The 24,174-nt window shown below is 38.3% G+C and overlaps 2 protein-coding genes across 2 annotated transcripts in view; one reads left to right on the plus strand and one right to left on the minus strand.

Moving 5' to 3' along the window:
• Positions 1-24,174, minus strand: part of PLEKHH2 (pleckstrin homology, MyTH4 and FERM domain containing H2) — a 95,730-nt gene that overhangs the window by 70,454 nt on the left and 1,102 nt on the right. Inside the window, exon 2 of the mRNA XM_028104047.2 lies at positions 3,914-3,976. Within this exon, the coding sequence (XP_027959848.2) occupies positions 3,914-3,976 (63 nt within the window). The remainder of the gene's footprint in view (positions 1-3,913; positions 3,977-24,174) is intronic.
• C1GALT1C1L (C1GALT1 specific chaperone 1 like) lies at positions 4,580-5,822 on the plus strand. The gene is given in 6 exon segments (XM_028103838.1): positions 4,580-4,590; positions 4,973-5,034; positions 5,037-5,159; positions 5,162-5,408; positions 5,410-5,745; positions 5,747-5,822. Coding segments are annotated over 6 exon segments (855 nt in total).

Genomic DNA, 24,174 nt, shown 5'->3' on the forward strand with positions numbered 1-24,174 from the left:
AGGAATTATAAGGGTATTCAAAATATCCTTTTGAATCCCAGACCATTTACCAGTTATTGGGCTCCTTGCTCAATGGGGAGCTTGCTTCTCCCTCTCCCTTTGGCCCTTCCCCTGCTTGTGTTCCCTCTCTTGTTGTCTCTCTGTCTGTCAAATAAATGAATAAAATCTTTGGAAAAAAGTACTAAAATAAAATTTACTGCAAATTAATTAATTATTCTATCACATCTTAAACAATTATTTTGGAAATAGTGCTCCAGAATTTATGCAGTAAGGCCAGAAGGATTCTCACTGAAGGTGAAAAGGAACAGCACTGGATAAAGTATGTTTCCATGTAATGAAGTAAATCATTACAAGGTCCTGGATAATAGCATGACTGAGTAGTTGTCACTTATTAAGAACCACAAGTGACTTGAAATCTAAGTACCAACTTCACAGAGATGGCAGATTAGTCCACATATTAGAATGGTCAGAGAGAACTTTAAAATCCTACCAAGTCTGCATCAAACACAGGCAAGGGACTGAGACAGAAGGACAGGATGAAAACACAAATTTCTATAGGGGAAATTATTGCACCCCTTTTTCGTTAGCATAAATTAAAGATTTTATTTATTTGTCAGAGAGAAAGAGAGAGAGAGAGAGAGCGAACAAGCAGTGGGAGTGGTAGGCAGAGGGAGAAGCAGGCTCCCTGCTGAGCAAGAAGCCTTATGCAGGACTCCATCCCAGGACCCTGGGATCATGACCTGAGCCAAGGCAGATGCTTAACCGACTGAGCCACCCAGTGTCCCTGGTTAGCATAAATTAGTGTAATAGATAGGAATATACACCTAGTCAGATACTTAAGAATGAATCCTGTGTATCAGTATCTCCCATGTGTGCAAATTGCTGTTTTTCTGTCTCACAGGAATACTCAAAAGTAATACAGGATTGATGTGCATGTACTGCTTTCCAAACTTTGAACAACTACAATAAAAATGTGCTACAGTATAATGATTGCCAAGATTTCTCTGGAAAAATGTATGATTTCTTTTCTACAGCCAACTTATTTAATGGTTGTACACGTAAGATGTTGCCACTCATTAAAAACAAGGGGAAAAATGAAGAAAGTTAAAGTGCAGAGTTGAGTTAGTTTCAGCTGACTACTGCTTTTAGTGGTGAGATGTTCCTTTTTGGTTAATATAAATACAGTTTGGTATTAGGATATGACTCAATGACAAAGGACATACTGAATTTAAACAACATAAACAGCAGATAGGGCACAGTCCCATGGAAACTGTTAAAGATAGCAAAGGATGTGGTTACTCTATGTTAATAACATTTACTTAGTCATGTGAAGGCCAAAAGAAGGTAATATAATTGGTACATGAGAATTCATTTGCTCTCTTTATATTTCCTGTAAACTTTTAGAATCATTATGTATGTAATAAGATGAATAATATATAATGTATATAATGTATAATATATAATGTATAATATGTATAATGTACAATAATATGATATATAATGTAATATAATGTATCATTATGTAAGGAAAAGAAATCCCTTCTGAGGCATAACAAAATAGGCACTGAATAAATTTAAAGTGTTGTGACAAAAACAAATACTTACCGATTTGCTAAATTATATAGAAATTTGGGGAGATTTGTAATTCTCACTCACTCTTTATGGGAGGAGGGTTTGATTTAAAGTCATTTAGCCAGTCATGGTATCTTTTTGCTTTAAAATGTAGCACACAGAATTAAATAACTTTATACCTGATATCCTCAAAGAACAACCTCAAATAAGAAATTCTTCCTGTTAACTTAACAAGATCAGTGGTAGGACCCTAACAGCTACAAATGGTCATGGCTTGCTTCCCTTGAACTGGGAATGGGGATTTTTTTTTTTTTTTTTTGCTCTTAAGATCTAGTGAATCACAGAAGAAAACCCTGAAAATCACAAATAAGAAACACATACTATTTAATTTTCAGAGCTAAACATAAGCTGCACATATAAAGAATTATAATTTAAGAAAAGGCAAAATAAAACCATCCTTAGTTTCTTTCTTTGTTTCCTATACTATGAGGTGTTAAAGGAAAGATGGGTAAGAACACAGAGAGAGATAACCATGGGTACAGAGGTAAAGAGAGATGTCACCGGGGAAGGCCAAAGTCAGAAAGGGAAGGATAAAGGGAGAGATAAGAGAGAGAGGTAGACAAACTGCTGAATGTGTGCTGCTAGGTATGGGACTAAAAAGGGACATACATACAGAGCCCACAATAGACAAAGACAAAGACATTTAGAATAGAATGGCAAAGAGGGACAAAAACATGGGAGTCTTTCTTTACCACTACTACTCGAACTTCTACCAATACCTAAATTTGAGGTTTTAAAGAATCACTGGTGTGATGACGATATTATAGTTATGATTTTTAAATCTTTATTTTCAGATTAGTTGCTGAAATACTCACGGGTGAAATGATACGATGTCTAGAATCTGTTTCAAAATAACCTGGTGTTGGGGTGGAGAAGAATAAAGTGGATGGAGGATTAGCCTTGAGTTGACTAACTGTTAAAGCTGGTGATGGGGGTTCATTATACTATTTTCTCTACTCTTGCACTGGTTGAAATTTGGCCTAATAAAATTTTAGGAATTTCTTTTAAGTATAATTAAGAAAATCAAGGATTTGGGGTGCCTGGGTGGCTCAGTAGTTAAGCGTCTGCCTTCGGCTCAGGTCATGCTGAGATCGAGCCCCGCATCGGGCTCCTTGCTTGGCGGGAAGACTGCTTCTCCCTCTCCCATTCCCCTTGCTTGTGTTCCCTCTCTCCCTGTCTCTCTCCCAAATAAATAAATGAAATCTTAAAAAAAAAAAAAAAAAGAAAATCAAGGATTAGGTTAGATTGGGTTTGTTTGTAAATTTATCAAGCCACTAAATCAATCTAATGTATAAGATTAAATCTATCAGGTGGAAACAAGATTTGGTAGTACTTAAGTTGAAGAGACGAAACATGACAAATTTAGAGCAAGTATAAGAAATTTAATATACAGTTCTTAAAAAAATGATAATTTGGAAAATCCTGACTTGCCTGAATCTGACAAAGATCTCTTCATAAAATGTGAAGCTATGGAATGAGGATCATTAAACAAACTTTAAGGCTGGTAGGCTCATCCAAAAACACTCATTTTAATGTTGGCAAGGCCCAGATTGAGTTAAGCGACTTATCAAAGCTTTGACTTTTCTCCCACATGCCTATTAATACTAAGTATAAGTTTTTGTATATAGTTTTCCTGATATAACTCCAAGCATTTTTCTATATTAGTATGTCTTTTGTAATAATGATTTTTAATGGTTGTTTAATATTTCATAGAATAAATATAGTTCACTTATTCATTCTCTTATAATATGGCATTCATATTATTTCCAACTCTTTATTTCTATGAAAGACACTGCTTTGAACATATTTATATTTAAAAATCATTATGGTTAGAATTGCCATAAAAATCATATTTGATTTTTTCAGAAGATAAAACCTTCTAATGGGAGCCTTTTCATCTTTTGGAAATCTGTTAAGGGCAAAATAAAGTTAGATTCTCCATTTTCTCTATGGATCCAGCTCACAGAATAGTCAAAGTGACAGGATGTACAGAAGAGTTGAAGACTATTTTGAGGATTGTTTTGGGCAAAACAAGGTTTATATTGGTAGAGAGAGAAAAAAGTTTTTAAGATTTTATTTATTTGAGAGAGAGAGCGAGCGAGCATGAGTGGGGGGAGGGGCGGAGGGAGAGGGAGAAGCAGACTCCTCGCCAAGTGCAGAGCCCCTCCTGGGGCTTGATCTCAGGACCCCAAGATCATGACCTGAGCAGGTCAGACCTTTAACCAACTGAGCCATCCAGGCACATGAGAAAAAAAATTTTTTAACCAGAATTATACTCTACCTGTTGAAAAGCTTTTTCTGCTTGACGTTCAGCATCAATAACTTGTCTCTCAAGCTGTTGCATCTGTAAAGTGAGGAAAAACAGAGAAAATATAAAAGTTCATATTTCACGTATGAAAACGCCTGAAAATTCTTGCAATGTCATCAAATTCTTTAAGGACATTTAAAGTAGTTTAATGGATATGAATTACCATTAAATTACCATTACCCAGGCGCCCCATAAAAACTCTGGGTAGTTTGAATTCGTATTATGCATTGTCGTAAAGTACAGAAGAGACTCTGATTTAACACACACTCGCACCTCCACAAATGCGTACGGCACAAAGAGTCAAAAAAGATCTCGGTTTTGGGTTTTTTTTTTAAGTTCTGTAGAGAATAAAAAGTTTGGAGATTTAAAGTAAAATACTAAAATGACGATTGTAAGTACAATGGGCGGCTGGGTGGCTCAGTCGTTAGGCGTCTGTCTTCGGCTCAGGTCATGATCCTAGGGTCCTGGGATCGAGCCCCGCATCGGGCTCCCTGCTCAGCGGAGAGCCTGCTTCTCCCTCTCCCACTCCCCCTGCTTGTGTTCCCTCTCTCGCTGTCTCTCTCTGTTAAAAAATAAATAAAATCTTAAAAAAAAAAAAAGAAAAGCTTTAAAAAGGACCCAATGTAAATTACATAAGAGATGTGTACCAGGTACTGAATACATTGTGATGTAAACCTCAATTCTAAATTCTTTTTTCTGAGTGTTGAAATATGGTCAGCCCCTAAGCCGTCAGTCGCCCGATCTTTGCTCATTTGCAGTTTCATTGCTGGTTATTGTTCCACAGCTTCCACCTCACCTTATACTCAAGAGCACCCCAACGGCTGACACACGCGGCTCCAGTCCCGCCCCCTTTTCGAAACCACAGAGAAGCGGCCTCCAGGGGCTAGAGCGGCCCAGCTGGGAGGGCGGCCATACCTCCGCACCGAGTGGGATGCAGAGACCCACTCCACGCAGCGTTTGATCAGCGCGCTGACCTAACACTTGATGGAGGGTTTCCCACCATGGTTGGTATTTTTTTTTTTTTTTTACCAGTATAGTGCTTGGGAGCATTTATTCTGTTTTGATAATTATGTGGCCAATTAACATTCAACAGAGGTTAACAACCATGATCCCTATCACCTTTGCCCGCCAAACAGAAAAGATTTCTTAAACATTCCAGGAGTGCGACGCACGGATCTTAATAACAGTCGCTATGCTGATTCTATCAGCCTTGGAGAATCCAAAATGAGCATTACTAGGCTGTGCGGAAAGAGACTTGGACCAAACACAGTGACAAAGCAGAGCCCTACAGTACTAAAAATCTGTGGTTACAGATGAGGACAACTTAGAAACATGTATTTGAAAAGCATGGCGAAAACTACAACTGGTTCTTTCTTGCACGTCCCACTACATTTGCTGTCATTGACAATTCAGTGTACCTGTTGTTTACTAGGGCTTTATCACAACCTTTCTATCTGGGCCACACTATAACATGGCAACCTCCCATACGTGACTGTGGAAAGAGAAATTGTCAAGTATAGAGTCTGAAAGACAGCCTTCTCTGCCAAGTCTGAGAAGTGTGCATATCGAAGTGTGGTTTGGAAGTTATCTGAAGACATTCAGCCGGCAATAGGCCTCAAACAAGCTGGAGTTCTAGCAGAAAATGCAGAGGAGTCTGAAGGAAGAGTTGTATTTAATTCAAAACCATTTGCACATCTTATTCAAGAGACAATGTATAATAATCCTAAGCAAGTAGTAGAAGGCTGCTGTTCAGGTATGGCTATTACTTTTAATGGACCAGCTCCCAGAAAGATGATAGTAATGGTGTGCACTGGTTCAGGGCATTCATTATTTCAACAGTACACTGGTTTTCTTACCTCCAAATGGTTCAGAAAATGACTGAAGGCTGAGGGATAATAGAATTGTGCTGTGCAAAAGCACTTGAAATGTGGATCCACTTGAAGTGTGAATTGAGATATGTAAGTGTAAAATACGTAATTCATTAATACATCTATTATTTGAATTAGCAATAATTGCGCCTCATTGGCTATGATACTGACACTGCACACAGCTTATTATTTGAAAACCTAATATGAAAAGTATAAACTCAGTAATTTTTATATTAACTCGCATTGAAATATTTTCAATATGTTGCATTAAATATAAAATTATTTTTCATTTTATTTTGTTTAATAGAAAATTTTAAGTTATATATGTGTCTCATATTATATTTCTATTGGATAACAAAAGTAAAACATTCCATTGCCACCATATATGGCAGTTTAACCGTCTGTCCACACAGCAACATTTTTAAGACCATTTATTGAAGGGATCTAGCTTCTAGAAGAGGTTTCAAATATTTGGGTGTATAAATAGATATTTCCTAGGTGTATTCTCTGGACCCCATATCATCTTTAATTTTTGTGAAAATATTTCAAATGTTTAATAAGCCAGTACTGTTGTCTAAAAGCATTTTATTGAGTTACTGTGTAGACTATGGCACTATGTAAAAGCCGTTGGACAAGCACTATCTCTCTCCTGTGTAGGATATTCTTTAAACCAAAAAAACCAACTGGCATGCACATGCCAGCACTACATTCTTCCACTACTGGCAATATGCTGATAATTGTCACCTCTACAATGTAACTACTTTATGTTATTAGGGAAAATTTTGCACTTGTGGAGCCTTAACCTCAATTTTGAATATTGTTGAGGTTGCCAGGAAAATCCACAAACAACTTGTTGATCTGTAAAATTTTGCTGGTCAAAAAAAAGACTACTGTCACACCTATTACAATGGCCAAAATCCAGAACATTGACAACACCAAATGCTGACGAGGACATGGAAAAACAGGAACTTTTCATTCATTGCTCATGGGAATGCAAAATGTTAACAGCAAGTTTGGAAGACAGTTTGGCAATTTCTTAAAAAACTAAACATACTCTTACCATATAATCTAGCAGTCACGCTCCTTGGTATTTATCCAAAGGAGCTGAAAACTTATGTCAACACAAAACTGCATCCAGATAGATGTTCACATCAGCTTTATTCATAATTGCCAAAACTTAGAAACAATCAAGATGACCTTCAGTGGGTGAATGGATAAATAAACCATGGTACATCCAGACAATGACATATTATTTGGCACTAAAAGGGAATGAGCTATGAAGCCATGAAAAGACATGGAGGAAACTTAAATGCATACTATTAAGTGAAAGAAGCCAACTGGAAAAGACTGCATATTGTATGATTCCAGCTGAGGTGGGGGATAAATAAACAGGGCACAGAAGCTTTTCAAGGCAGTGAAAATACTCTGTATGATATCATAATGATGGATACATGTCACTATACATTTGTCCAAATCCATGGAATGTAAACCAAGAGTGAAACTATGGACTTTGGGTTTTTATCATGTGTCAATGTAGATTCATCAGTTGTAACAAATGTACCACTCTAGTGGGGGATGTTGGTAATGAGGGAGGTTATGCATGTGTAGGGGCAGGGAATATATGAGAGATTTCTGTACCACCCACCTTTTTTTTTTTTTTTAGATTTTATTTCTTTATTTGACAGAGAGAGACACAGTGAGAGAGGGAACACAAGCAGGGGGAGTGGGAGAGGGAGAAGCACGGAGCAGGGAGCCCAATGTAGGGCTCGATCCCAGGACCCCGGAATCATGACCTGAGCCGAAGGCAGACGCTTAATGATTGAGCCACCCAGGCACCCTCCACCCAACTTTTTTGTGAACCCTAAACTGCTCTTAAAAAAATAAAGTCTTAAAAAAGACTGAACAGGGGTCGCCTGGGTGGCTCTGTCATTAAGCGTCTGCCTTTGGCTCAGGTCATGATCCCAGGATTCTGGGATCGAGCCCCGCATCGGGCTCCGAGGCCTGCTTCTCCCTCTCCCACTCTCCCTGCTTGTGTTCCCTCTCTCGCTGTGTCTCTCTCTGTCAAATAAATAAAATCTTAAAAAAAAAAAAAAGACTGAACAGTTTCTTAAGAAGATTGCTATGGTCTGCATGTTCGTGCGCGCCCCCCCCCCAACATTCACATTGGAATCTTAATGCCCAATGTGATGGTGATTAAGTCCTGAGGGTGGGACTCTCATGAATGGGATTAGTGCTTTTGATAATAGAGATCCTACAGAGCTCCCTAGCCTCTTCTGCCAAGTGAAAATACAAGAAGTCCAAGACCCAGAACCTGACCTTGCTGGCACCCTGATCTCAGACTTCCAGCCTCCAGAATTGTGAGAAATAATTTCTATTGTTCATAAGCTACACGGTCTGTCATATCTTGTTATAGCAGCACAAATGGACCAAGGCAGAAATTTGACACTGAGACTGGAGCGCCACTGTCACAAATACCTAAAAATGTGGAAGTGACTTTTGGAATTGAGTAATTGGTAGAAGCTGGAAGAATTTTGGGTGCACGGTAGAAAAAGCCTGCATTGCCATGAACAGACCATTTAAAGCAATTCTGGTGAGAACTCAGAAGGCAAACAGCAAAGAAAGCTATATAGGGAAAGCCTCAGTCTTCTCAGAGAATACCTAAGTGGTTGTGAACAGTGTTAGTAGAAATATGATGGATGGTAAAGGCCATTCTGATGAGGTCTCAGATGGACATGAGGAACATGTTATTGGAAATGAGAGGAAAGGTGATCCTTGTTATAAAGCAGCAAACGGCTTTGCTGAATTGGATTCTCCTCTTGGGGTTTTGTGGAAGGTAGAACTTGTGAGCAATGAAACTGGATATTTGCTGAGGAAATTGCTAAGCCAAGTGTTGAAGGAGTGGCCTAATTCTTCTTGAATGCTTAGAGTAAAATGTGAGAAGAGAAATGATTTAAGATAGTTAATCAAAGAGGAAGTGGAATCTAAAAATCTGGATACTTTCCAGCATATCCATATTGGAAGAAATGGGAAAAAGCCTGTTCAGGAGAGGACAGGGTGTGGCCAAACCACCTTTTGATTAAGGGGTCAGTATGGGTTTGAACCACAGAGTTAGGTAGCAACTGAAGAAGGAAAAGTCCGTGTGAACTGAAGAGGAAGGGATTGGGCTGGCTGTTGGACTTGGATTTTATAGGATGGGATCTTAGAGCTATATGGCTGTGACATTGGGCTATTCTTCAAGACAAGGAGAAAGGACCCCAGCTCATTAGAGCTGCCTCCTCAGTTTCACAAGGCCGGGACAGGACTTTCCTAAGTTTCAACAAGCCACACAACCTCTACCCAAACAAAAGTGGTGCTGCCCAAAGCCATGGGGGGCCAACCCCTGCCCAGGAGAGCCATGGGAGCATGGCTACCTCCACCTAGATTTGGAAAGATGAAGCCACCCAGAACTGTGGGTGTACAACCCAAGCACAGGGCCTCCTCTGGTGCAAGGCCACCAGAGAGCCCCAACCAGGGCAATTCCTAATGAAGCCGTGGGGGTGAGGCCACCCCTGCGATCCCAGACTGGTAGAACCATTGGCAGGCAACTTCAACCCATGAGAGCTGCCCTGCAAAGTCATGGGGCTGCCAATGCCCCTGAGGGCCCAGAAGGTGAGACCCTTCCTCCCCCCTCCGCCCCCCCGAGTTGGTCCAGAAGGTAGGACCTCCATCCCAGAGGGCTAAACATTTAGTTAAAATTATTCTCAAACCTTAAGATTTAACATTAGTTGCCTTGTGGCGTTTTGAACTTGCTTGGAACCTGTTACCCCTTCCTTCTCTCCTATGTCTCCCTTTTGGAATGAAAATATCTATCCTAGGTCTGTCCCACCATTGTATTTTAGAAACACGTAATTTGATTTCACAGATTCACAGCTGGCAGGATTTCCTTAGAATGAATCATACCTTAAGTCTCACCCATACCTGGTTTAGATGAGACTCTGCACTTTATAGACTTTTAGGGCTGTTGGGATGGAATGAATGTATTTTGTATGAGAGAAGGACATGAATTTGAGGAGCCAGGGATGGAATGCTACGGTCTGAATGTTTATATCCCCCCTAAAGTTCACATGTTGGAATCCTAACACCCACTGTGGTGGTGTTAGGAGGAGAGGTCTTTGGGAGGTGATGAGGTTATGGCGGGGGTGGGAGGGGGGCTCGTGAATGGGATTAGTGCCCTTATCAAAGAGATCCCACAATGCTCCCTAGCCCTTCCAATGTGTGAGGATACAATGAGAAGTCTGCAACTCCAAAGAGAGCCCTCACCTGACTTAGCTGGCACCTTGATCTCAGATTTCCAGCCTCCAGAACTATGATAAACTTCTGCTGTTTAGAAGTTACATAGTCTATAGCATTTAGTTATAGCAGAACAAACTAAGGCAAGGACTATACAAATATCTGGTCAGATTTCTCTTTCTGAAGTTTGGTTTCTAGTGTTAACAGGGCAGAAGCCTTGTCTCTTTGCCTCACTGTTACATACCCTATACAGGTCTTTATATGCAGTAAGTATTCAATATATTATACATTACTGAATGAAATTACATCTATAAAGCACTGTGCATATATGAATAGAATAGTATTTTTACCGCTGCCAAATAACTTTTCTTCTGCTCCTATGGCATTGACTCTCTACCTTCTACTATTTTCCCAACTATATTGCAAGTTGCTTGAAGACAGACTTCATGTGTGTGGACCCTTTATATCTTCCATAACACCTTGCACATGCCAGCCATACAGTCAAATTCTAAAAGCTCGGTAGCAAGCAATAACCTTATAAAAAAAAGTTTATTTCCATTATAAAAAGCATCACACCTAACACACACACACACATACACTATTTCACAAGACTTGGGATATAAGTTTATATATAAACAGGCTAAATGTGCTGAAGAAAACATTATATGTATATGACTTTGATTATAAGTTAAATAAAGCACCTATTCAAAAAGTCATCTTTGCTTTTTTATTTAAAAAAAAAAGTGTAGGGGCACCTGGATGGCACAGTCGGTTAAGCGTCTGACTCTTGGTTTTGGCTCAGGTCGTGATCTCGGGGTTGCGGGATCAAGCCTCCTGTTGGGCTCTGTGCTCAGTATGGAGTTTGGGATTCTCTCTCCCTCACCCTCTGCCCCTCCCCCCTGCTCTCTCTCTCTCTCTCTCAAATAAATCTTTTTTTATTTTTTTTTAAAGATTTTATTTATTTATTTGAGAGAGAGAGAATGAGAGATAGAGAGCATGAGAGGGAGGAGGGTCAGAGGGAGAAGCAGACTCCCTGCTGAGAGAGCCCGATGCGGGACTCGATCCTGGGACTCCAGGATCATGACCTGAGCCCAAAGGCAGTCGCTTAACCAACTGAGCCACCCAGGCGCCCTAAATCTTTTTTTTAAATAGTGGGTACCATCAGGAATCCCTGAGTTTTTTTTAAAGATTTTATTTATTTATTTGAGAGAGAGAGCACTAGAGAGAGAGAGCAAGCATGAGTTGGGGACAGAGGGAGAGGAAGAAGCAGACTCCCCGCTAAGCAGGGAGCCCAATGTGGGGCTCAATCCCAGGGTCCTGGGATCATGACCAGGGCTGAAGGCAGACGCTTAACCAATTGAGCCACCCAGGCGCCCCAATAAATAAATCTTTTCTTTTAAAGTGTAGCCCTTGAAATATCAATGTAGAGACAGGTGGAAAGAGTACTGATGTTGGAGGCAAGAAGACCAAAATCAGAATCCAGATTCCACTACTTATGAGCAATGTAATGATGAGTAAGTCATTTAACTTCTGAGTCTCCATTCCTCATTTGTAAAAGAGATTAACATTTATCTCACAGTATTTACATGAAGATTAAACAGGAGAGTGTTTAGCATTGTATCTAATACTTAATGGATGTTCAATGGATATTTATATAGCAGTGTATTTCTACCATACACATGTATTAGTTTTATGAATAACTTTAAGTTAGCAAGGTTTAGTTTAAAATGAACAGAGTAGATTCAAGAGATCTGGTTTATAATTCTTACTCTACTATTCAACAGCTTGACATTGCACTTTAAAATTCTTATGTATAAAATAGGGATAATATAACTGCTCTACCTACCTTACAGGAAATTGTGAGGATAAAAATAAGAAAACATGTCGGGCGCCTGGGTGGCTCAGTTGGTTAAGCGACTGCCTTCAGCTCAGGTCATGATCCTGGAGTCCCTGGATCGAGTCCCGCATTGGGCTCCCTGCTCAGCAGAGAGTCTGCTTCTCCCTCTGACCCTCCCCCCTCTCATGTGCTCCCTCTCTCATTCTGTCTCAAGTAAATAAATAAAATCTTTAAAAAAAAATAAGAAAACATGTCAAAGTGATGTGAAAAAACTTGGTATTTCATTTATTAAAAATATGTGGTAATGACTGCAGTGTTATAATTTTTTTTCAAGATTTTATTTATTTGACAGAGAGAGAGAGCACAAGCAAGGGGAGTGGCAGAGAGAGAGGGAGAAGCAGGCTCCCCACTGAGCAGGGAGCCAGATGTGGGACTCGATCCCAGGACGCTGAGATCATGACCTGAGCTGAAGGCAGATGCTTAACTGACTAAGCCACCCAGGTGCCCCTGCAGTGTTATAATTGAATGATAAAAATAAAAGCCACAAATGTCCAAAAACAGAATTGTCTAAATATATAAGCAGATACCATACAGTCATTAAAAATGTACATAGATGGATGAAATAATGTGCTTGGGATTTGCTTCAATATAAAGTAAGAAAGGAGAAGTGGATCAGGGTATAGATGAAACAGGATTGGTCCTGAGTTAATAATCATTAATGCTGGGTAATGTGTATATGGGGATCCATTATAATATTCTGCTTACTTTTGTATGTTTGAAAATTTCTTTAATAAAAAAATTAAATATAAGTAACACACTGTAAGATACACGTAAATGATATGTAGTATAAGTAATATATGTAAATATATGTAATTAGGCCATTGGAGACCTTTGTGAGATCAGCTGTAGTGGAGGGAAGCAAGGACATATGCTGGAATGCAAGAGTCTGAGTGAATTAAAGTAACTAGTTAGGCTTAGATAGCTACCAAAGATGGCCACCAATTCCTTCCCTCACTATATGCACATGCCACTTTTCCCATTGAGAGGTGAGGTCCATTGTCCTTCCCTTTGACTCTGGGATGACTTTGTGACTTGCTGTGACCCACAGAATGCAGTGGAAGGACACAGTGCCATTTTGGGTCTAGATTTCAAAACTGTATTTTTTCTTTTTATGAAAACACACCTATATTACGAATTAAAAGTCTACTGCTGTTGCAAAGTCATGGCAGACTAAGAAGTTGTTGAGGGCTAAATTATTCTCCAAAGTGAAAGATCTCCTTCAGTTACATTAATCATCCTATCCAAAATGTGATTTCAGCAAACCCTAATCCAGCCCATCCCCACACCACCTCAGGCTTTCTAAGTAGGTAATTTTGAGATAATGATGGACAAACTACTAGTTCTCTCTCTAGGACAAGATGGGACAATTGAAGTCTTTCTGGTTGCCTGACATTTTTCCATTCTATGGCTTCTAATGGATTTATACAACATTTAGCATCTCCTAGTGTCCATCAAAGCTGAATAATTACCTAAATTACAAGAGCTTGATTCAAAGTTTAAACTGAAGGTGTCATTTTTTGTTCTAGAAAATGTCCAGTTTCTAAAACTGTTCTCTAAAGAGGAATCAGTGCTGGCCATCCTAACAGTTTTGGCACTTGCTGTTTTTGATGCTCAGCTCTCATAGCTGCGGGTTTCCCATCCTTTCCCTCACCAACCCCCACCCCCACAATGCTCCCTTTTTTTGTGTGTGTGATATCACCAACTCCCTAACCTTTCCTTTCCCTAACCACATTCAGTTTTCAAGTTCTATTATTACAATATAAACTATGTGTACTGGCCTTTCTTTTCTTTTTCTTTTTTCTTTTAAGATTTTATTTATTTATTTTAGAGAGAGTGAGAGTGTGAGTAAGCATGAGCAGCAGGAGGAGCAGAGGGGGAGGGAGGAGAGAAATCTCCAAGCTCACTCTGTGCTGAGTGCGGAGCCTGATGTAGGGTTCGATCTCACAACCCTGAGATCGTGACCTGAGCCAAAACCAAAAGTTGGATGCTTAACCAACTGAGGCACCCAGGCGCCACACTGGCCTTTCTTTTTAAAAGGAGTTAAGGATAACCACTTGATAGAAATTCAGTCTATAGCTTCCAAAGCATCAGAGGGGGAAAAAAAGCTGGAACAGGGAAGACAAAGAGAACTTAACAACATGATATGTAGAAACAGAATGCATTTATTATGATTTCAGATATATTTAAAGAGATTATCTCACTAGTCGGATAAAGACATAAATCTTTCTATATTGTATTTAAAAGGGCATACTTAAAAAATGATGCTAAGAGGCTGAAAGTATTCCAAGCAAGTGCTACCTAAAAGAAATATCAAAATCAGACTAAAGAGACTTTAATGCCAAAAGTTTTATTAGCAAAAAGAGTGTCAATAATTATGAGACAATTCATAATTATAAATGGGACATGTAACAATCCTGATCCTGAATGCACCTAACTTTAAAATACATAACCCAGAACATAATGATTCTTTTGATATATCCTGAAAACTCAAAGTAGATTATTTTGTTTGGATGGTGATTTCCATGGAAACATCAAGATTTCCCCTCAAAAGACTGTATAAGTCCATTTACTTCACAATTTAACTTTTCTTTTGTTTTTATGTTTATCCAAGCCACAAATGCACATAAAGTACCAACTAGTTCCATAAGATTTACTAATAAAAATTATGTTAGCCAATTCTCTAAATATTTTACTTTCATGTTCTAAATAACATGCTTCCTTTTTGTTGACTTGTTTTTTAGTTTAGCGATTTCCTACTTACTTCCCTTATGGAGAATGAGTATTTAGCTCTTTGATCTCACCATCAACACAGATACACAGATATCTTCCCTTTGGTTAATTCACTATTCACTATTAGTATTACTGTGACTATGTATGATATTCAGAGATGAACCGCATAGTAAACCATGGTTACTTTTTTCCTTGCTCCATAACTTTTCCCCCTAGAGTTAAATGTCTTGTTCTTTTATTTATCCAGCTTTCTATGAACTCATCAATAATTCAACTCCAAATTAAATCTCTCAAGATGTTCATTCACACCTGATTTTCTACCAATTTCATCTTCTTGAAGCCACTCCCAGAGCTTCTGACCTGCACCCATCCGCACTGACTCCCCTCTTGCCAGGACACAGCTGTCTTTTTGGGAAGACCCTTCCACTTTTCCCCACATTGGAGCTCCTGTTTCCTGTATCCTATGTCTTTCTCTCTTGGTTTCTTTCTTCCTTTTAATGGAGCATGTCCTTTTGGAGATTCTTCCAAGAAGGTTACATGGGAACTTTCATGTCTTAAAAATCCATTCTAATTCCTGTTTGCATATAACCTGTTTGGGCTTTTTTTTTTCCTCTGAAAGCTTGCAGAATCTTTTCTTTGGTCTATAGTAAACTTTCATGATGATCTGCCTTTGGACGAAACTATTTTTATCTGTTGTGCTAGGTATTTGGTAGACCTTTCAATCAAGAATCTTGTGTCCTTCAATTCTGGGAAATTTTTGTGCCTTGTTTCATTGACTTTGTCCACTCCAGACCTCCTACCATCCTGATCTTGGACATGCTGGACTAGCCCTCTAAGTTTCTAATCTTTTCTCTCCTATCTTCCATCTTTTTAACATTTTTCTCTACTTCCAAGCCATTTAGCTTAAGTTTATACTACAACCCTTCTATTAAGTTTACTATTTCTTCTACCATTTTTTTAAAGATTTTATTTTTTTATTTGAGAGAGACAGTGGGAGCACACGAGTGGGGGAGAGGGGCAGAGGGAAAGGGGGAAGCAGACTCCCACTGGGCAGGGAGCCCGATGTGGGGCTCGATCCCAGGACTCTGGGATCATGGCCTGAGCCGAAGGCCCATGCTTAACCAACTGAGCCACCCAGGCACCCCTCTTCTACCATGTTTTTAATTTTCAAGAGTTCTTACTCATTCTCTGAATATTCCCTGTTTCAGGAAGACAATATCTTTTCTCTCTTGGGATATTAAATGGTAAGATTTTGCTTGTTCTGTTTTATTTCCTTTTCCCTGCATAGGCAATATTGTGTTTTGTTTTGTTTTGTTTTCTGCTTGTTCTCTATCTTTCATGTTAGAGGCTTTCCTCAGATGTCTGGTCATTCATGAGATGCCTACTTATGTTTAAGGTTAAGGGACTAAAAAGCTGCCTAGATGCTTTAGCACATATATGGGGCTTGTTGACCGTGAACTTTAACCTTAGGTGATCTGGCTGGACTTTCTGTTGGGGAACCACTGATTGTCAGCATTATTTCCTCTTTCCTGCTGGGCTGATAAGATTCCCCAGAGACTTTCAATCTCCCCCATGGGATAAACATTTGGCTGCCAGCATTTTAGAAGCCATGTAAGAGAGTAAAGTTGGAAGTGGGGAGACAAGCTCACCATTAAATGTGCTTGTATTCATTTAATCCCCTTGTTTTTGATGAAGCAGAAAGTATAGTCTAAGAATAAGGACTGGAGGGTCCTGGGCTTCTCCTGGGAGTTAATTTCCTCACAGAATCTTGTAAAGACCTAGAGCAAGAGTGAAGGGTGCGGGGTGAAAACAGTGGGTATTAATGGCAAATATGTAGCCCTTAGAGTCAACGAACTCCCTGAAACCTTCTCACTTATCCCCATGTGCCAAATGTCCAGCAGCTAAGCATTTACTTCCTGTTGAAAATGGAAATGTTCTTCTCTTACAAAACTGAATAAATTGTTTGGAGGGCACCAGTCCAACAACTGTGGCATTTATGGTTCATGGTGTAATAGGCAGTTCCCACCCACTCATCCTAAAACAAAGATTGACAGTTGACCAGCACTGACTATTTACACACAATTGCTGGTCAACTTTTCAGATGCCTCATTCTTATATATAAATGGACCACCAAAAATCATCAGAAATTTGAGAAAAGTTTACAACCTGAAAAAAAAACAAACAAACATAAAAGTGGGAAATAATCTCAGAGGAAAGAAAAATAATTCAGGGAATAGAAAAGAACTTAAAAAAAATTCTAGTTAATGTTTAAGAACCGGAAACTTTCCACTACACTGTTTCACAGCCACATCATAGGACAGAAGTTGTTATGCTCATCATGAAGATTAGGAAGTTGATGTTCAGAATGAGGATGCCTTGTATAAGCTTATGCTCCCAGCCAGTGACATGGCTGGGATTTGAGTCTTCATGTTCTGATTCCCTAGTGGTCTTTTAGTTGAACCAGAGCTGCTTTGGTATTTATAAACTCCACACAGCGTATAGTTACACAGAACCATATGAAAATAAGTTCCCAATACATGAAACCACAAAATTCTTAGTTGGAAAGCATTCATCTTTATTTCTATCCCATGGATGCTATTCTTTTAGCCTAGGCTAAAAGATTTTAGCCTAGGCTAAAATCTAGCCTAGCCAAGAAAAGATTTTCTTGGTAATGTAAAGTGATATTAACATTCATAGCAGGAACAATTTTAAGTCGCATGTTCTCAGGGAACATATCACAGAACGAAGCACGGGACGGAGGTATGACTAAGGCTAAATTTGGAATTTGAGATTCTAACATAATTCGACCACTAGATAGTAAATAAGCTAAGAAGTGTCCCCCCAGATTCTGCATGTAGTCTTTACTTACATAACAATGGTTGACGCAGGGTAATGAATACCACGTAACAGAAATTCAATAAATGTATGTTGAACAAATGAATGAATGGATGAAAGTTTCAACTCTTTCCAAAAAAATTATTTAAAAGCAAGTATAAACTTTGACAAAAGAAAATCACTACATTTGCACAATCTGTATTACAGACCATGAATACTAAGCACTTCACATTGCATAAAGTAAATATACATTAAGTACATCCAACCAAGTTTAGAACACTTTAATATGAGTTTAAACATAAGGGTAGTAGGATAGACAATACTTTGATTTTTTTTAAGACTTTATTTATTTATCTGACAGAGAGAGACAGCACAAGAGAGGGAACACAAGCAGGGGGGAATGGGAGAGGGAGAAGCAGGCTTCCCGCCGAGCAGGGAGCCCGATGCGGGGCTCGATCCCAGGACCCTGTGATCATGACCTGAGCCAAAGGCAGACACTTAACGACTGAGCCACCCAGGCACCCCAGCAATACTTTGGTTTTGAATGATGGTTTTTATACTCACTCAAGCTGGAAAATAACTTTGCAAAATACAAAAAAAAAAAAAAAAAAGCAATGTAGGATATATTCAAATAAGTTTTTACTTTCACAATGTATATATAATGTAAATCTTGGATCAAGTTCACAACCAGTCCATACCAAGTCACTAAAAGAAAGTTGAAATAATCTGCTACCCTATGTCAGGCTTTGGACAAAAATAGGTATTTTTACAAACAAGCTACTTACACAATAACAAAATGAAGTAGCAAATTCTAAACCTAGTGCTTTGATTTACTACCATAAAAGTGCCCTCTGTAGCCACAGTGAACATAGCAGTAAGTGACAGAAGGCAATATGCCACTGACCTTGGATCCTAACACCACCACATTTAATACTCGGTGTTCTAAGCACCGTATGCAAATAAACTTGGTGGGTTTTTTTGCACTGTAGTATATATTTCTTTCTTTTTTTATTTCAAGTTTTTATTCAAATTCCATTTAGTTAACACAGAGTGTAATACTGGTTTCAGATACAGAATTTGGTGATTCATCACTTAGTACAACACCCAGTGCTCATCACAAGTACCCTCCTTAATACCCACCACCCATTTGGTCCATCCCCCACCCATCTGCCCTCCCACAACCCTCAGTTTGTTCTCTATGGTTAAGAGTCTCTTATGGTTTGCTTCCCTCTCTCTCTTTTTTTTCCCTTTCCCCATGTTCATCTGTTTTGTTTCTTAAATTCCACATATGAGTGAAGTCATATGGTATTTGTCTTTCTCTAATTGATTTCATTTACCATTATACCCTCTAGGTACATTCACATCATTGCAAATGGCAAGATTTCATTCTTTTTGATGACTGAATAATATTCCTCTGTGTGTGTGTGTGTGTGTGTGTGTGTGTACACAGATTGGTTGCTTTAAGACCTTCACAATTGTTTAAAGATTTGTTACTTTAAGATCTTCACACTCACTGATGTGGCCAGCAATTCCCCACCAAGTTATCTCTTCCTGATTTTCCCCAACAGAACCCATGAAAGACTAACACCATTTTTACTTATTTTGTTATAATAAATAATATCTTCAGTCAGTTGCCCAAAAACAAACATTTAAATTAGCCTGCAAAGTCTCATTGTGAGTATATGTATAATTCCCATCAGATACTGAGAAATATTAAGTGAGGCAACAAAGTGACTGAGGGGATGTGTAATTTAAATAGGGTGGTCATGATGTTGTACTGGACCATTATATGAAGGCAAATACTATGCTGTCCAGGGACTCCTCATTCCGATGAGAGAATCCTAGACCACCTGAGGGGAATCATATTCACTAAGGAAGGTCAAGTGGCAGGAAATCCCAGACAGTGATATTGTATCAGATAACGGCAGCATTACTTCACATGGGCCATGCTGATGCCCAAAGGGAAATTCTTCATATTTTCATCCTCTTTTTTTTTTAACTGAAAACCTAACCCATAGGAAACAGCATTCATTTCAACTTAAAAAGAAACCTTCCCCTTTCCCTCTGTGACTGAGAACACTAACTAGTAATACTGTAAAGTAGGAAAACTACTTAAATCTCAGCTTCACTGAAGAGTTTATATTTGGCATACTAGAGATATTTCCAACACCATTCCTTAAATTCCTCTAAAGACCTCTCCCACTTATAGCAGTATTTGCCCAAGACTTCAATAAGGCCTTTTTCTTCACAAGCGTCAATATTCAAAGTTACTTGGAAATTGTGATGGAAAAAAAATGGAGCAAAAATAGTTCTTTTAAAAAAATCTCATTTATTCTCCAATTCCATCTCCAAAAAACATAAAGTATATATAACTGAAATCCATCTTTAATTATCAAAACACTCTGAGATCATCTCATACATTTTTCCTAAAAAAAAAAAAATTGAGAAAGGGTGTCTCCTATTAATTGGTAATTACATTTGTTAAGTCATCTCCTTGTACATTTAACCAGTGTGACCCTTCAAAAAGATACAGGAAAATAATGAGTTACTTCTATGTGCCAGGCACTCTATTAGCTGCATCACAAAAAGTATAAAAGATCTAAGGTTTAATGCCCATTCTGTTACTCATTAGCTGTATGATATTGGGCATACTACTCAAATACTCTCAATCTTAATGTCAACATCTTGACATTTGGTATAATAATAGTCCCCTCATAGGGTTACTGTAGGGTTTAAAGCAGCTAATGGTTGTTGTAGCAAAGTCTTAGGATCCATAGTTGGCACCTAGCGTTAGCTGCCTATAGCCAGTGCCAATAAAACAGAACTAAGAACCAAACCTGTTGCAGGAAAGAAAAGTTGGCCAGAATTCCTGGCAAAGAGCTGAAGAATCAAATTAGTATTCTCTCAAGAATCTTCAGCCTTGGGCCTGCATCCATTTGGGGGGAAGGTCTGGAGAACTATTCGGGAGAAGCCTTGGGGCAGACTGGTCCTAACACAAACCAAAGGTTATGGATCGGACCAGACTGGCCTCTGGAATGCAACATTTGACTCAAGTTGGCATGCAGAAGCAATGCAATAGGGTTTTCTTTAAAAATATGTAGTGCTAGGTAAATTGTTATTACTACATACATAACACACACAGATACCTGCTCTCAAGCAGAGATGGATTTAAATGTTGCATGGCTGAGGAGAAGACAGAATAGATGAGTGGCTAACTATATCAGAGAAAGCAAGGAATATGGTGATAAAACTAGATTAGAGAAGCCATAGAGGGTGATAGCTAAGCATTCAGGCTCTAAAAGCAGAATGCTCAGTTTCAATTCTTGTCTCTATCACTCACTCTTTAGCATAAACTCAGGCAAGTTAAGGAACTTTTATGTACCTAAGTTTCTTCCTGGATAAAAAAGAGTAATATTAGTACCTACCCTCATAGGGTTGTTATAAGAATTAAAAAGTTGATATATATAAAGCACTTTATATATTACATAAATATCTATTTCTATACATATAACATATAAATAGATTTTGTGTGTGTGTATTAGTATGTGTATATATAAACTTTTTTTATGTATATAAAGCGCTAACAATGTATATATAAAGAAGATTGCCTGGCACATAGTAAGCATCAGTGTCCCAATCTGTAAAATGGGAACAATAAAATGTCTTACTTTACAGCTTGTTATAAGAATTAAATAAATTATGTCTATAAAATGCTTAGCACATAATAAATCAACTCATATTTGGTATTTTTATTAGAACATGGGTGGGTACCAAAAATAGTTTTAATCCAGGGAAAAATATTTCGTAATGGAATATAACAGAAAATATCATGAAAAACATTCTCATTTTAGTGTTGAATATATTTACTAGGAAACCATGAGTAACTTGGCATACTTGTCCACTTCCCACTTTATAAAACACATTTGAATAATTCCATCTCTTAGATCTGTCACAGGATCTAAGTCACAGATAAAAAAATACAGAAGATGAAGAAGACAAAGAAGGGAAGAAAGAAACCACAACTACAATAGCAATTTTTTTAAAAGATTTTATTTATTTATTTGGCAGAGAGAGAGAGAGTGCGCGTACACAAACAGGGGGAGCGGCAGGCAGAGGAAGAAGGAGAAGCAGGCTGGGATGATCCCAGGACCCTGGGATCATGACCTGAGCTGAAGGCAGATGCCTAATCGACTGAGCCACCCAGGCGCCCCTACAATAGCAATTTTGAAATAATATTCCTCTCGATATTCATTCCCCAGCAAAGAAAAAAAACTAATAACATAAACTAACAATCAAAAAGCTTATTTATAAATATACTTATAGAGAAAATATCACTTTTAAATTCTGAAAAATGGGCACTCATAAAGAAATTTGTTGAAACATGCCTTCTAAAGAACAAATGTTGCCAGAAAATTTAGAACTTAAAGGTCAATTCACTGAAACCCAAATAAGCATAACTCCTATTTAGTCCACAAAGAAACCCAGAGAGTACAGAAGTCAAGGAACCAAGAAAATCTTAAGGAGGCTGTGGCCAACAGTGTACTAACTGCTAAAAGGCTAAGGCAACACCTGGTAAGTGTCCATGAGGTACAGCAGCAAGCATATAATTGATGATCTTAATAAAATCATTGTATGGACTGGCTGCGATTGTGGAAAATACTAGATAAATCAGCACAGTCTGGGAAATGATTTTTATAGAGAGAGGAGCAAAAGACTAAGCATGAGTCACTAACTTTGAGTTAGAATAAGCTTCCTCAATTTAGGAGATATTCAAACTGGGATTTTTTTTTTCAAATCATAACTTTTATTCTAATGGTGATAAACAAAAGCCAATTGATATTGGGGATTTATTCCACAAAGCTTATTACTAGGTCATCCTTTGACCCAAAGTGAATAGAATAATTTTAATCTTTCCACCTAAAAGATGTTATAGCACAAAAATTTAAGATGATATATATGAAAGTTTAAACTGAATGATGTTTAGGGCCCCTGGGTGGCTCAGTTGGTTAAGCGTCTGACTCTTGATCTCCATTCAGATCTTGATCTCAGGGTCATGAGTTCAAGCCCTGCATTGGAACCTCCTTAAAAAAAATTTTTAATTTTAAAAAATAAACTGAATGATGTTTTCCTGGATTTTATTAGAATACTTCTGTACTAAGAGATTCTCAGCTAGCAGGACACCTGGCTGGCTCAGTCCATGGAACATGGGACTCTTGATCTTGGGGTTGTCAGTTTGAGCCCCATATTGGGTATAGAGATTACTTAAAAATAAAATCTTTAAAAAAGAGAGAGAGTCTCACTTATCAATGGAAGATTAAAAATCTTTTTTGAAGATGTGATGTGTGTACCAGTCTCCATCCCAAAGGATTATGCAGACAAGTGCTGGAGAAACCACCTGTAACTTCTTCTGATCAGTTATGAATGACAATACCATTTATCTATCCATCTAGACAGCACTGTCCAATAGAAATATAATGCGAGTCATCCTGTCAGTATGGCTAAAACCAAAATCATAAGAAACAAGTGTTGGCAAGGATGGGGAGAAAAAGGAATCCTCATGCACTGTTGATGGAAATGCAACTGGTATGACCACTGTGGAAAACAGAATGGAGGTTCCTCAAAGAATTAAAAATAGAATGAGCCTCTGATCCTGTAACTGCACTACTGGGTATTTACCCAAAGAATATGAAAACACTAATTCGAAGGGATATATGAATCCCTATGTTTGCTGCAGCATTATAGCCAAACTATGGAAGCAGCTGAAGTATGGATAAAGAAGATGTGATTTATATATATACATTCCATATATAATGGAATATTATTCAACCATAAAAAGAATGAAATCTTGCCATTTGCAACAACCTGGATGGATCTAGAGAGAATAATGCTAAGTGAAATAAGCCAGAGAAAAACAAATACCATATGATCTCACTCATATGTGGAATTTAAGAAACAAGACAAATGAACAAAGAAAAAAAAGAGACAAACGAAAAACCAACTCTTAACCATAGAGAACAAACAGATGTTTGTTTGGGGGATGGTGAAATAGGTCAAGGGGATTAGGAGTGCACTTTTCTTTTTTTTTTTTAATATTTTATTTATTTATTTGACAGAGAGAGAGACAGCAAGAGAAGGAACACAAGCAGGTGGAGTGGGAGAGGGAGAAGCAGGCTCCCCGCTGAGCAGGGCGCCCGATGTGGGGCTTGATCCCAGGACCCTGGGATCATGACCTGAGCCTAAGGCAGCTGCTTAACCGACTGAGCCACCCAGGCGCCCCAGGAGTGCACTTTTCTTTGATGAGCACTAACATGTGGAACTGTTGGATCACTATATTGTACACCTGAAACTAATATAGCACTGTATGTTAACTACCCTGAAATTAAAATTTTTAAATATTTTTTTAAAAATTAAATAAATAAATAATTCTTTTAAAAAAGAAATACAGTGTGAGTTACATATGTAATTTAAAATTTTCTAGTAACCATATTTAAAAAGTAAAAAGAAATAGATGTAATTAATCTTAGTATTTTTTTTTTAAGATTTTATATTTATTTGACAGAGAGAGATAGCAAGAGAGAGCACAAGTGGGGAGGAGAGGGAGAAGGAGGATGTGGGGCTTGATCCCAGAACCCTGG

Source organism: Eumetopias jubatus, unplaced genomic scaffold (genome assembly GCF_037043125.1).
Source record: "Eumetopias jubatus isolate StellerSeaLion01/CBP00866 unplaced genomic scaffold, mEumJub1_p1.0 scaffold_9, whole genome shotgun sequence".
NCBI classification, from domain to species: Eukaryota; Metazoa; Chordata; class Mammalia; order Carnivora; family Otariidae; genus Eumetopias; species Eumetopias jubatus.